Here is a 13,497-nt window from a genome sequence, read left to right as displayed (position 1 = left end):
CTGATTCTCAGTTATATCTCTGACCCCCAAGCTAGCATCTTTCCAATACATCAGAACACCATTTGTGTGCCAGTGTTTGGACCTGTGTTTCTGTATTTTATCATTTAATGGTATCCTAATGTTGGAAATGAACAATATTCTGTCACAGAAAAAAGCCAGCTGGGCTTGTCAGGAGCTGACACCACTGAGACCAGTACGTTATCTTGTTCATATAAATTCTAATTACCAAGGAAGAATAAAATCTGTATGTACACACTTTCTACTCATGTAAAAATACTAGAATCTTATATTTCAGAAAACATAAGTTTCAGCATGAAACACGACTAAAAAGGAAAGGAAATGAGCAAGTGAAAATGACAGCATTTGAGATAGACGAGGGGAGATTCCCCACTGTTATTTTCCATGTGCTTTTGTAAGCATCAAGCACCTTTGAAGAGTGAGGTTACTTCTCTGTTAGAAATGCCTACAGAGCATCACTTATCAAAGGGCACGAACAATAATGACAGAAATCTTTCTCTGCAATACATGCTGAATCTTCATAGAGAGATCTGTAAAATACTTTCCCCTTTACACTGTAGAATTGTGGAATAATAGATCTTCCCAATATCCATAACACTGATGAAAGGGAGGAAGGAAAACAGAAAGACAGGATGAAACAGAAAGAGAGAAGACCACCACAGCCAACTCAGAAATGTATGGAAAAGTAATCCAAACACAAGACACAGAAGACCTTTCTGTGATAACATAAAATCATCCTTCGGATTCAGCTACTGACCTCATTCACATATACATATGCACAGACACAGCAAGGCAAGTGGAGGGAAGAGCCTCACTTACAGTTAGGATCCCATGCCAGAGCCCCACATCCTTCTTGAAATCCAGCACATTCACAATGGTTTCAGCTGAACAGAGTAGGAAAGGAAATCCAAAAATTTTAGTTACAACAGAGTAACATGAAAAACCACAGTGTGAAGACGATCCAACACTGCCTCAGGGGCATTGCAGCTTCCAACCACATTCAATCAGAAGCACTGGTCAGGCTTAGAGATACTCTAGTTGAATATTCTGATACACAAGTGAACAGTGATATCTCCCTGTAACATAACATCATTTTAAAATGTCTTATTCTTTTTCCTTTGTATTTATTTTGCCTTTGCTGTTTTCTTCCCCTCCCCAAAGTTTTCATTTCCCCCGTGTGCTTCCCTGGAAAAGAAGGCATGTGGCTGCAGAAGGCAGGCCTTGCATTCACAGCCTGTGATGACCAGCCCTGGTGTCGACTACCATGGACCAGAACATGTCCCCAACCCCAAATCCATACATTGAAATCCCAAGCCCGAGATGACTACACGGAGACAGGATCCTGAAGGAGGTCATTGTTGTTAAATGAGGGGCCTTAACTTGCATCCTTGCAACAAGAGAAGTCCCATTCTCTCTGAGTGCACACTGAGCAGAGGCCACGTGGGGACTCAACCAGGAGGCAACTGGCAGGAGGTCAGACAGTCAGTCTCACCAGGACACAGACCTTAGAGAAGCAGAAGTCCTGATTTAGAGACCCGGGGCCTTCAGAGCTCCAAGCATGGAAATGGCCTTGCCGTGTCAGCCTCTCACGTGCTGGGACTTGATGTCACAGCCAGGAGTAACTCACTGATCTAGTTCAGTATCTGAACATAGAACTGAGCTGGGTAGAAACTGGTCCCCATTAGGAATTCCATAGCCTCTCCCTTAGTGTGGCATCTTGAGCACCTGGGAATCACTGTCTTAGAGGTGGGGGCTGTCCTCACCTTCTGTGTAGCCACATGCTTGTGTGAGTGCCTGGCAGTGCGTCAGCAGCGCGATCCTTGTCACCGTCACGCCAAGCACACTTCCATCCTTACATGTCTTGTACTGAAACAAGACAGAAAATACATACAAGAGTGGTTCCAATAGGCAGAGTCCTGGCCCATGTCCACCACCCTTTCTAGTTAGTTGAGAGAGCCTAAGACTTCTGTGGAGCATGTGCAGTGCAGCTGCTGGAAATGTTTGTGAACCTGCCCCAGCCCCATACACACCCAGATACAGCAGCAAGAGGCCATGTTGACTCACCTCAATGTAAGCAGTGTCATTATTGGCATCTTTAATGTGTGGGAACCAGTCTCGAGGGGGCTTAGAGAGATGTTTTGATTCTGTGACAAACCATAGTAGCTTTGGCCAACCTTGGAAATAAATGACAAAGTCCTTCTAAGTAAGGGTTATTCACAAAACAGGTTTGTAGATATTCTAGTCAATGTTCATGTGGCACATTTGCACACAACATTTTGGGCTGAAGTGAATTTCTGATGTTTCTATATTTTGTCAAATCTAAAACAAAACCATCAAAAGGACACCCGCGTTATTCCAAGTGCTAATAACCTGGGATGTTATTAGTCAAGACTTAAACAAGTACAAAGGCCTCTGGCCTTGGATCTGATGTAACAGGGTGCATCCCACACACAAGTGAAGGGCCAGCCTTCCAACTTCAAGGGCTCAAGAGAATGAAGCCGGCTTTGAAGGCTGGCTTGGTTATCATACCTTTAAACTGTGGGATCTCTCCAGTTGGGCTTTTTGGCAGTCCCTTATGGCAGGCATCACTAGTCAAGGCTACAGTAACTCCACAGCTTCCAAGCAAGAAACCTATCTGCTGGCTCCCTGCATCCTGAGATAACAAAGAAAGTGTAACAAAGAAAGAAGAGTTAAGAATCCAAGAGACTGCTCTGCTGCAGGCAAAAACACTGCCCAGCCTTAGAGACTGGGAAGGTGAACTGACCTCCCCTAGTCCCTCCTCTCTTCTTGAATAACCAACAATTCAGTGATGTTTGCTAGCCATGTCACCGTGAACAGGTTTGTTGGCCAGCATGCCTGGCCTCAACTCTAATTTCCTCACCTGCAAAATGGGGGTGAAAGGGCAGCCTCTCCCAGTTGCTGCAAGGGATGAGTGAGAAGAGGGCAGGCATGGTACTTAGCAAATGGATAGCATTGAGTAGGTGTTATTACAAGGTAGTTATTCAGTTTCCCTCCAATTCTGCATGGCTCTGATTAGAAAGGTGTGTGTGTATGTATGTATGTGTGTGTGCGTGTGTGTGTGTGTGTGTGTGTGTGTGAAGGACAGAAAGTATGCAAGAAAACACTTTGTATCTGACAGACTAATACCAAGTGTTTAATCTTGATGTACACCCATGGATGTGCACTGCATGGATGCAGTCAGAGCATCTTCAGCCACAGGGATGAGGCCTGCATTACCCTTTCCTCACTAAGGACACTCACTCAATGAAGTAACAATACACACATAATGAACATGGGTCCTGGCTGGAGGACACCCATTCTGAAGACACCAAGCACAAATAATCTCCAAGCTGCTGATGTGGATTTTGGGACATCCCATCTCAGGACACACAGCAGATGAGTTCTCCCGGATTGTTGTTCCCATAGAAACTGTACAGCCCGAGCACGTTTTACCCCTCAGTAACCCAGTCCCCCACAGGCAAACAACCGAGCTGACAATTCAGTTCAAGTCCCTTTGTTTCTTCCTACTAGTCACACCAGCAAGGCTGGTTTGTAGCAGTCTGTAGCAGTTTATGTTGGAAAACAAAAACTCCAAAATAGCCAGAATTTCTAGAACTAAAAGCTGTGTTGTGATGAATGAGTTACCTTTTCATTTCCCAGATGGCCCTTCATAGAACACATAGTGTGAGCCCTTGAACCACCTAGGAACCATGGGTAGACCAGAAGCTCATCTGCCAAGTCCATGGCTTGCTAATGGAAAAGCATGGAAAGATACTCTGACTAAATTAAGTGGTGTTAAAAACTTGAAAGATTATTTTTAAGTGTTTAAATTGGTGCTTTTTTATCGTAGACTCAGGTCTACACTGAATTATGGATCCAGTAAACAAACTTGCATATTTGATTCAACCCCGTAAGGGGGAGAGAGGTCTGGGGCTTACTAGATGGGGACAGTCCTCACTCAAGGGACTTCCTCTGGCACTTTTCCCTCTGGCAGTGCTGTTTCAAGCAGAGTCATAATCGGTTACTTCTCTATGACTCTAAACATGCTGTTAGCAGATGTAGTGATTCTGCAGAGGTGAGGGAGGTGGTGGGGAGCCTGTCAGCTTTTGCAGCAGGAGGGTGGCTCTTTGCTGAACTTGTACACGCTGGGTTGAGCCAAGAGGCACTGTCTAAACAGTGAAGGGTGGCTGGGGTCAGAGCCACTTACAGCTGTGTGCAGTTTCTCCACAGATGTTGACAAGAGGGCCTGACACTCTGACCACGGGTCTCCTGGACTGCTGCAGCCCCCCGCCACCCCTGAAGCCTGCCTTAATACTTGCACATGATTTAATCCCCAGTCCAACACCGCCACTGCCAAAAGAAAACATAATACCCCCGAAATAAGAGGAAAAGTTTGGAAACCACAAAGGAGAGAGGGGGACTGCAAAGAGGAAGCTGTGATTAGTGTAAACACCTGCTTCTCCTCTTTGTCCTCAGGGATCAGCTGTCACCGCTCCCGGGTGGGCCCTGTGTGCGGTCCCTGTCAGTGCTCTCGGAGTAGCACTTAGCACTTTTGACAATGAACACCTGCACTGGTGTTGGCCTGACATGAAGCCTTCTATTTCTACACACACACAGCCTGAGGACCCTGGCACGGAAGCAGACAACTTATCCCATGCTGGTAGGAACAGTTTCTCATAATCCTCCCCATCTTAGTTTCGTCCTTGAAAAGACAGAATAGACCTCTGCATGCCTCTCTTTGAGGTTAAGACAGGGAAGCATCCTGCTTCATCCCAAGAGAATGCAACTAAGCACAACCTCCCAGGATACAAGCTCAGACCTTAACATTTCCCATGAACTTTTCCACCAAGAATCACCTGTACTTCTGGCATATAGCTTTCTTCTCAGAAAAAAAAAAACAGGCTGACACATTCAGATGGCTGCTGGAGTCATGCCAATGCTGCTGCCATCTCCTTTGGGGTAGTGTACATGTAGGACCACACATGATCACTTCTTCTACCGCAAATGTCATTAATGATTCTTTTTTTTTTTCCTGGCTAAGAAAACTACACCAAACCCAAGGGCAAACCTTGCTCACACTTCATTCTTTATCCAGTATGTACAAGAAGTCTTCAAAAAGTTCGTGAAAGACAGATACCATGAAATACTATGCATAAACATCAGAATCTCCCATATCAAAGTAAATCTAGGTTTTGATTCCACATTTCATACACATTTTTGATGTGCCCTTATTCAGGGCTCAGTATGCCACTTTCTGAAAGATTTTTCTTCTTACATAAAGTCTCTCCAGGAGTAACTTCTTAAGCAGTCATCTTCTACCCAACTCCTTCCCCAATTCTTACAATCAGAAACTACCAATCTTTCACAAAAGGCTTCTCTAATAATCCTATCATAGGCTTGTTAAAAGTCATCTCCCGTGAACTCATTTTAGATTTGCAGCCCCCCAAATAGTTGGCATGGCCAAATCAATAGGCTGAGGAGATGGTTGTGATACAATAATGGACAGATGGATAATAAACACAACACTGCACTATCAACAAAAGATACACTGTAGCCAGACATGTTTAAAGGTTATGATGGCCATGTACCCAGATGGATCAAGGGAAGAGACACATGAACTTTTCCTTAGCAATGCCAAGATAACAATGATTAATTTACATTAGCTAACTTCTTTTTTGCTATTTAAAAATGTCTTTATGATGGAAAAGTTTCAAGCACATATAAAGACAGAGAAAGGGAGAAAGAAACCCTGTTTGCCAATGGAGGAGTGTGATCGATTATCAAAGTTCCAGGAATCTGTCCTTGGTTACCCATCCCACTCATACACAGAGACAAAAAATGTGTGTACACATATGCAAACATACTGACACATGCAGATCAGCACATTCATGCATAAATAAGCATACTTAGACACCAATGCTTGTACTTGGGGAGTCTACATAAACATATAAAGTGTATCCCCTATTTGTCTCCAGATACTTCCAATAGCTGGAGGGTTGTCCTCCCTGAAGTGGACCCCACTTACAATGGAGCACGAGTTCCCTTCTCTCTAATATCTTCTCAGCTGCAACACCACCTTCTCCCCCTGCCAGATCCCCAATCCTGGTTCCTAAGATCTCCAGCTCTCTATCAAGTGCATTGACCTAATTAGCTCTGGAGGAAGGATCGTCTGAGCATCCACACATCTAAACATGTAACAAGCTTCGTTTTAACTGGATACCTGGAAGCATTTATTCAAGCAAATAAATGATCAACATGCTAGAATCTAAGGAAGTAACCCATGCTGTTCTCCTCTGGAGACTGAACCATTCAGGTACTGGTGACTTTTTGTGACTTGAGGTTAGCAAGTGTCCATTTTCAGAGTTTGCATGTTTCAACCCTCTATCCTAACTGAAAGAAAGAAAAGAAAAAGAAATTAAGAGAAAAGAAACCTGCCTCACTTTCCATCCTGACTCTTGTGGCATAGTCTTGAGATCATAAAGGAAATTGGCCCAGCCTACTTCTCAGGTTAGCAAATCCACTCCTCTGACAGGTGTGAGCATTAAGGACAGATTCAGTTGCCTTAAGAAAAGGTGATATGTGGCCAGCGCCATGGTATAGCTGGCAAAGACTCTGCTTGTAGTGCCGGCATTCCATATGGATGCTGGTTCATGTCCTGACTGCTCTACTTCTGACCCATCTCCCTGCTTATGGTCTGGCTCAGGTTCTTGGGACACTGTACTGATAGAGGAGAGCTGGAAGAAACTGCTGGCTCCCAGATTTGGACCGGCTGAGCTCTGACCATTGTGACCATTTGGGGAACAAACCAGTGGATGGAAGACCTCTCACTATCTCCCCTTCCCTCTATAACTTTGCCTTTCAAATTAATAATAATAAAAATAAAACAAATATTAAAAAAGAGAAAAAAGAAAATAAATGGTGGCAGGCACTGTCCAGATCTACAGTGATCTGATACGTTCTACTCAGCACATGTATAGAGGCGCTCTCTCGCTCTTGTCCTCTGCCTAACCCAGTCATCACGGGAACACCATTTCTCCTACTATTAACTCCTCTAGTGATTCAGCAGGTATTTAGAGATGGTAAAGATGCCTATTTTCCACATTACAGGCCAGTGTTTCATTCTCATCTCTGGCTCCTGACTCCAGCCCCCTGCTAATGTGCAGAAACCTGGGAGGCAGCAGGTGGTGGCTAGAGAGACTATGTTCCTGTCACACACACACAGGGGAGTTGGACGGAGTTTCCTGCTCCCAGTTTTGGCCTGAAGCAACTATAGACAACTGGAGAGCACACAGCAGATGAGAAGTCCCTCTGCATCTGTTGCTCTGCTGCTCGAACACTTTTAAAAAGAGAATAAATTCCTTATGTGGAAAAACCCCTCTTTGTTCCTTTAACCTCAAGAATTTGAGAATACATGTACATCGGAACTAAATTGTTAGACTCATTAAGCAACATTTGGAATGCAGGACATGTGGCTTCCATTACAGCCTTTAAATGAACAGAACTCTAGAGTCTGTAGAAGTGGGAGATAGGAGAAGCTCACCCACCTGCACACACCTCACCCCTCTTAGAATTCCATCTGTCAATAGACTTTTTCAGCTAAAAATACAAGTTACTAAGGTGAACTTCTGCATTCTAAAGTCACAGCTCTCAAAGAGAGACATAAAAATGGCAGGAGTATTAAAATCATTAATCAGCATCATTAATTATTAGGGAAATTCAAATTAAAATCATAATGTGATGCCACCTCTTATCTGTTAGAATCACTTCTATCAAAAAGACCCTAGTGTTGGCAAGAATGTGGGAGGAAAAAGGAAATTCTTGTGGACCATTCGTGGTGTTGTAAAAGTTAGTGTAGGCATTGTAGAAAGTGGTATATGAAGTCCTCAAAGAAAGAATCACATGACCCAGCAACCCAAATACTGTGTATATATCCAAAAATAAATTAAACCCAGTATGTGGAAGAAACACCTACTCCTACATTCACTGTAACAATATCAGTTAACAGCAAAGATACAGTCAGCCTCAGTGGTCATCAACAGGGTGGATAAAGGGGACACACTACACATACACAGCAACACACTATTTAGCCTTTCAAAGGAAATTCTGTGGCAGACAGTATGTTATACTAAGCAAATTAAGTCTAGCAAAGAATGGCAAATACCTCAAGCTCTCACTAATCTGTGGAATCTAACAGAGAGCGAAATACAGAATAAGAGTAAAATGGCTCTTTCCAGAGGCTGGGGGAGTAGGTAGGGTTGGAACAGGGGCAGGGGTGTTGGTTCAAGCGCACAAAGTCTCAGATACACAGGACGTCTCCTCTACTGCATGGTGACTACCTTCAGTAAACACGTAGGCTGTGAAGGTGTATCAAAACAGTTCATGGAAAGTGGAATCACAAGTCTACTTTGGCATGCAAACGTTTGAAATTCATGCTTAGTTTTCAATAACATGCATCCTTCCATAAACATACTGAAGACTCCTTTAACAAAGTATCCTTCAGTTCTATTTTCCCCAAAAACTCTAATCTATTTCAAGATAGCTAGGAGCAAATTTCAAATGCCCCCATCAAGACCCTCAGAAAAGGGTAACCAGGATAATGGATATATAAGTCAGCTTGGTTCCATCATCCTAGATGGTACATATATCTCCAAGTTTTACATTGTTCTTCATAATAGCTTGTAACTATGATCTGTCAAAAACCAGAAACAAGACAACACAGTATTTTGTGAAAGCCACCTTGTTGCTAAATCTGAGACAAAAGGGGAGGATCTTTCCCCTTTGCTGTCACTTCCCTAACATTCCAACATGCAGTTGGTTTTGTTTTTTTTTTTTCCGTGTACATTGACCGAGAAAGGCTGTACACACCTCCACTCACTTTTGCATAACCTGAGAGAGATGCAACCAAAGTAAACTCATGGCAATGCTTTCCCATCCAGAAATTACCTAAGACAAGGCAGGAAGGATTTGAGCCCTTGGCAGTTGTTTGCTGTTCACTACAGTTTATGTCAAGGCCACTGAGTGAGGCTGGGCCACTCTATAGCCTGGGGAGGAGAGGTTTGAGGTACAGGCACCAAGACAGGTCGTTTTCTACTGACTTGCCATTTTGTGAGAAATCTCAGCTCGTCACAGCCCCATGCTATTCTCCTGCCCCTGTGTTCCCTGGCCCTTGGATCACAAGGAATCTCTTTAGAGACCATCCTGTTCCATGAAAGATGAACCTATCATCAGGCACGCAGGGTCATCTCAGCAAAGCAGACTGTCGCATCCTTTGGAGTGGCATAAGGCCCTCCACTTCCTTCGGCTGGCGCTGTTGCAGTTTCCCGACTGCACACCCACACAGCTTTATTCTCCAGGAGACAGGGACTCTAGAGATTCTTCATTATTCTAAAGTATCTGAAAAAAATATGCTACACGAAATCCTTCCTGGCCCTCATGATGACTACCTGGGATGCTTTCTGGCTCTGCGCCCTGTGGCCCTTTGTGGCCAGGATGGCATTTCTGCACAGTGTGGAGCCAGGCACTTGCACATCCTTTAGAAAAACCATCTCCTAACCTCTTCATTCAAACAAATGCTTCAACTATACAAATTTTCTCTGGTTAGGAACACATCAGGCTATGTGTTTAAAATAGAAAAAAAAATCTCAGTTATAGACATAATAAGAAAAAAAGGTAGGCAGTACTAGTATCAACAGTGACATTTTTGTGTGTGTCTGGTAGTTGGATCTCTGCCTGAGATCCAGTCTCCACAGGCCCCTTCGTGTACTAGTGTCTCCATCACCATCAGCCTACTGCTTAGAAAATTCATAGGATCTGAGTTTCAGCCTAGAACTTGGAAGTCTTGGAGTAGGTTTCTTTTTAAAACAGATGACATATAAGTCAATCAACCACCTCACCTATATGTTGGCAATGAAAATACTGGGCAAATGGAGACTCTATGATGGACTATGCCAATCAGTGGATTCTCCAATGACCTCATTGTGCTTGGAGTGGTGAGAGTGGCAGCAATTCAGAACTGTTGAACTATCAAAACCATTTGAGCAAGACCCTCAGAGCATGCCCCACATCCGGGACCTGGGGTGGGTGGGAGACTGAGTGGGGCTTCTCCCTTAAAATCCCCTTTTACATCAGATATATTAAGGAAACAATACGGAACTAATTGTTCTGCCCATCTTCCTGTAGTGCTTGAACCTTTTTACCCTAATTATGTCAAGATTGTCAAAAAAATAAAAAAATGTCTAAAGTCTCCACCCACTTGTCCACTGAAAGAAATATCAACTAGAGAGGAGCCATAGAATTACATTAGGCATACCTAATTTTTGTTAACTATGAATATATATATACACATATGTTTACATACATAATGAAATCCAAAGACTAGGAAGATATTCTAAAAGGGCTCAGCTACTGTACTTAGTATAATCCCAACTGCCCCAATTTTCTGCCCAAATGCTGTGGCCCTCACAAAACTCCAGGACACGAGAAAGCACTTTCCTGGCCTCTAGCTCACACCTGGAGCGCTGGCTGCAGAGCTCCCTCGGCAGAAAGCAGCAGGGTTCCCACCTCTGCCTAGCCTGAGCTGGCAATGAGGTCAGGGAATCAGGGGTCAGCTATAGCCATGCCTGCCACCTGCCCACAGCAGGAGAGCCCGGGGAAGTTTCACCCCTCAGAAATTAGCATAGGTATCATCTCTCCCCACCACCTGCTCTTCCCCCCACGTTTTCTTTTTATATATATATATTTTTTTATTAATTATTTTGCTTTATGTGACAGTTTCATAGGCTCTGGGAACCCCCCCACCCCTCCCCCTCCCCTCCCCCCTGGTGGATTCCTCCACCTTGATGCAGCATTACAGTTCAAATTCAATCAAGATTCTTTCCTTGCAAACATATACCAAGCATGGAGTCCAGCTACTTATTGTCCAGATGGGTTGAACAGTTTCTTGAGGAGACCATTTCTGGTCCGAAGTTAGAGCTGGTAGAATATCATCACGGTCAATTAAGAGTCCCAATATAACATCAACAGCAATTTGCAATATTATGGATTTGACATGGTTTTGAGTAACCAGTATGTTAAAAAAAAAAAAAAAGCAAGTCCTAACCACAACCTATGATTAGCTCATTGACATCTCAATTTTAGTTTATATACAGGACCAGACCGGCTGCTATATACCTTAAAATGGTTATAGGGTACCATTCAGCTGTCTCGTGTCTATTTCATTTTAGTATTTAGCCATTTGTTGTGTTGAAGTATAATTTTGTTGATCTTGGCAGATTTTAGGATAATCTAGACTGGCTTGTAACTCTAACAAGATATTTGTCGACATTTAAGGTGCAGAACATTTTTTTTTGGGGGGGTGTGCAGGAAAATCCTCAACACCATGGTGAGGAGTGACTAATCTTTGTGTCCCACCCAGCGAGGCATGAGCCAATCCACGCCAGCTCTTTCCCCCCACGTTTTCAAAAGAAGCCACATACTCCTCTACTCCTACTCAGTGATGAGAGCTGAAACCACAAACCCTATTGACTTGCCCAGGATGTGTTCTGAGAGGTAGCAGGTTTTCTTAAATACGGGATCAATAAGGTTTAATGTCAGAGCAGCCAAAGAGACAACTGAAGATTGGAAAGGGTTTCTGTGGTAACTCTTAACCCAGGTGATATGTGATCACTGGATCCTGGGGCTAGAATAGTTTCTCATTAAAGGTGTGCTAGGTGAGGCTTGGCTAATTCAGAGTTGGGATCGGAGACGTTAACCTGCACAGCTCTGCCGCCTTCTCTCTCGGTTGCTGGCACCTTCCTTCCTAGTTTCAGACCATCTTCCTTTAGTAATCAGCAATATTGGCTCTACTGGATTTCTTTCCCTACACGTTTCTTTCTTAACATTACCATAAGCCTGCATTGTAGATGGACAAATTAATTATACATATAATGTATACACACTTATACAAATATATTGATACATAGCTTTTGTACAACATTAATTTCTTTATACCGTACTAAGCCATAACTAAAGTAACATTAATTACAGAAAAAGTTCTGAAAAATCAAGATAAACCTGGTACTTCATGTGCAGACATTTGAGTAAAAGAACTACACTGCAAAACGATAGTTTTGGGAAAGCATTTATCAGTTATCCTGATTTCTAGTGCAGCTGATGAAAAAGAGCAAGATTATTATTTTTCCTCGAATGGGATTATTTTAGCCATGTTCTGTTGCTGGATAAACCCAAGCTCTGGAAGGGTGCACACCCTAGAGTTGAGCCAAGCTGAGTGTGTTAACAACTGTTCCCTTTCCCGGAGATAACTCTAGAAAACCTGCGATGAGTCTTCAATAGTAAAAAAAACTCTCAGTACCTCTTGATTCACCTCCCGTGGAGATCAGAAGCCAATTTTAATAACGACCATCTGCACATTCTTGCCTAATAAAAGCACATTCAGCTGCAACTGAGCCTGCCACTTCCCTCTAACAGGATGTAACCAATCATAAGTCCTGTACCTTTCTCGTGAGTGGAACTTCAATGGGCACAGGAACAACTTCCGCCAGCAGGCAGCCATAGAAGGCCACCATGAATGCTGCCGGATCGTTGTTAGGGAACACCAGCGCCACCTGGAGGAACAAGAAAGACAGAGAAGTTAGCAGGAGCATGTAGACTGTCTTAATTGGGAAAGGATTAACCTTACACCGACAGGATTAAAATTTTCACCAAGAAAGCTGGAATAAAAATTAGGTTTATACATATCTACTGAGACGCTTAAACATTTATATTAGTGACAACATTAACAAAATAGTCATCTCTAGTCATGTTACCAGAATACAACTACCTTAATTTTTTTAACATTTTCTTTTAAATTTGCATACTTAATGTTTACATAAATGAAACTACAGTATGTATTCCATTTTACTTCCAACCATATTCATTAACGTTTATGAATGTATCTGTATATTCCACATAATTGTAATCAAATGGTTGTAAAATCGAGTGCTTGATTAGGTGGCTGGGCAAACAATCTGGAAATCGGACTCACACAGAATTCAGTTCCGATCCCCTATTAGTTTTTTTTTCCCTAGTAGTTTTAAACCTTGAGGTCTTATGCATAATTTAAGCCAAAACCCTAAGCCTTCAGACCTGGAAAGGTAAGATGTTGTGCAAAGGAGACTCTAAAAATATGGAACAGTAGAATTAAGAGATAAAGTTTATTTTGGTGCCAAAAATTTTTGGAGACGCTGCACAATTTTCTCGTAATATGCATGTTCCACAAGCTTCTTGGGTTTTGGTGATAGTCAAATAAAAAATGGGTTTAAAGGGCTCAAAATGATTCCTGAAACACTGCATGTATCCATGAACCTTAACTGGTGGTAACGCATGAATCATTAGCACTGGTAGTGGTGAAAGCATCCATAGCTGTACCTGCATTTGTGTTGGCCAACCTGCTGTTGGAGATGTTCAGTGGTCCCCACCCATCCATCCTCTCTCTAGCTCAGC

General features: G+C 43.0%; 1 protein-coding gene across 2 annotated transcripts in view; it reads right to left on the bottom strand.

Annotated features, from left to right (window-relative positions):
* Positions 1-13,497, bottom strand: part of DIP2C (disco interacting protein 2 homolog C) — a 408,787-nt gene that overhangs the window by 90,856 nt on the left and 304,434 nt on the right. For both annotated transcript variants that reach the window (XM_058669544.1, XM_058669545.1), the window contains 5 exons: positions 12,510-12,620; positions 2,548-2,671; positions 2,083-2,192; positions 1,782-1,884; positions 838-902 (listed from right to left, as the gene is read on the bottom strand). In XM_058669544.1, coding sequence (XP_058525527.1) covers positions 838-902; positions 1,782-1,884; positions 2,083-2,192; positions 2,548-2,671; positions 12,510-12,620 — 513 coding nt within the window. The remainder of the gene's footprint in view (positions 1-837; positions 903-1,781; positions 1,885-2,082; positions 2,193-2,547; positions 2,672-12,509; positions 12,621-13,497) is intronic.

The sequence above is a fragment of the Ochotona princeps genome, chromosome 10 (assembly GCF_030435755.1).
Source record: "Ochotona princeps isolate mOchPri1 chromosome 10, mOchPri1.hap1, whole genome shotgun sequence".
NCBI classification, from domain to species: domain Eukaryota; kingdom Metazoa; phylum Chordata; class Mammalia; order Lagomorpha; family Ochotonidae; genus Ochotona; species Ochotona princeps.
The sequence above is the reverse complement of the archived record's forward strand: the minus strand, read 5'-3'. Positions and strand labels throughout refer to the sequence as shown.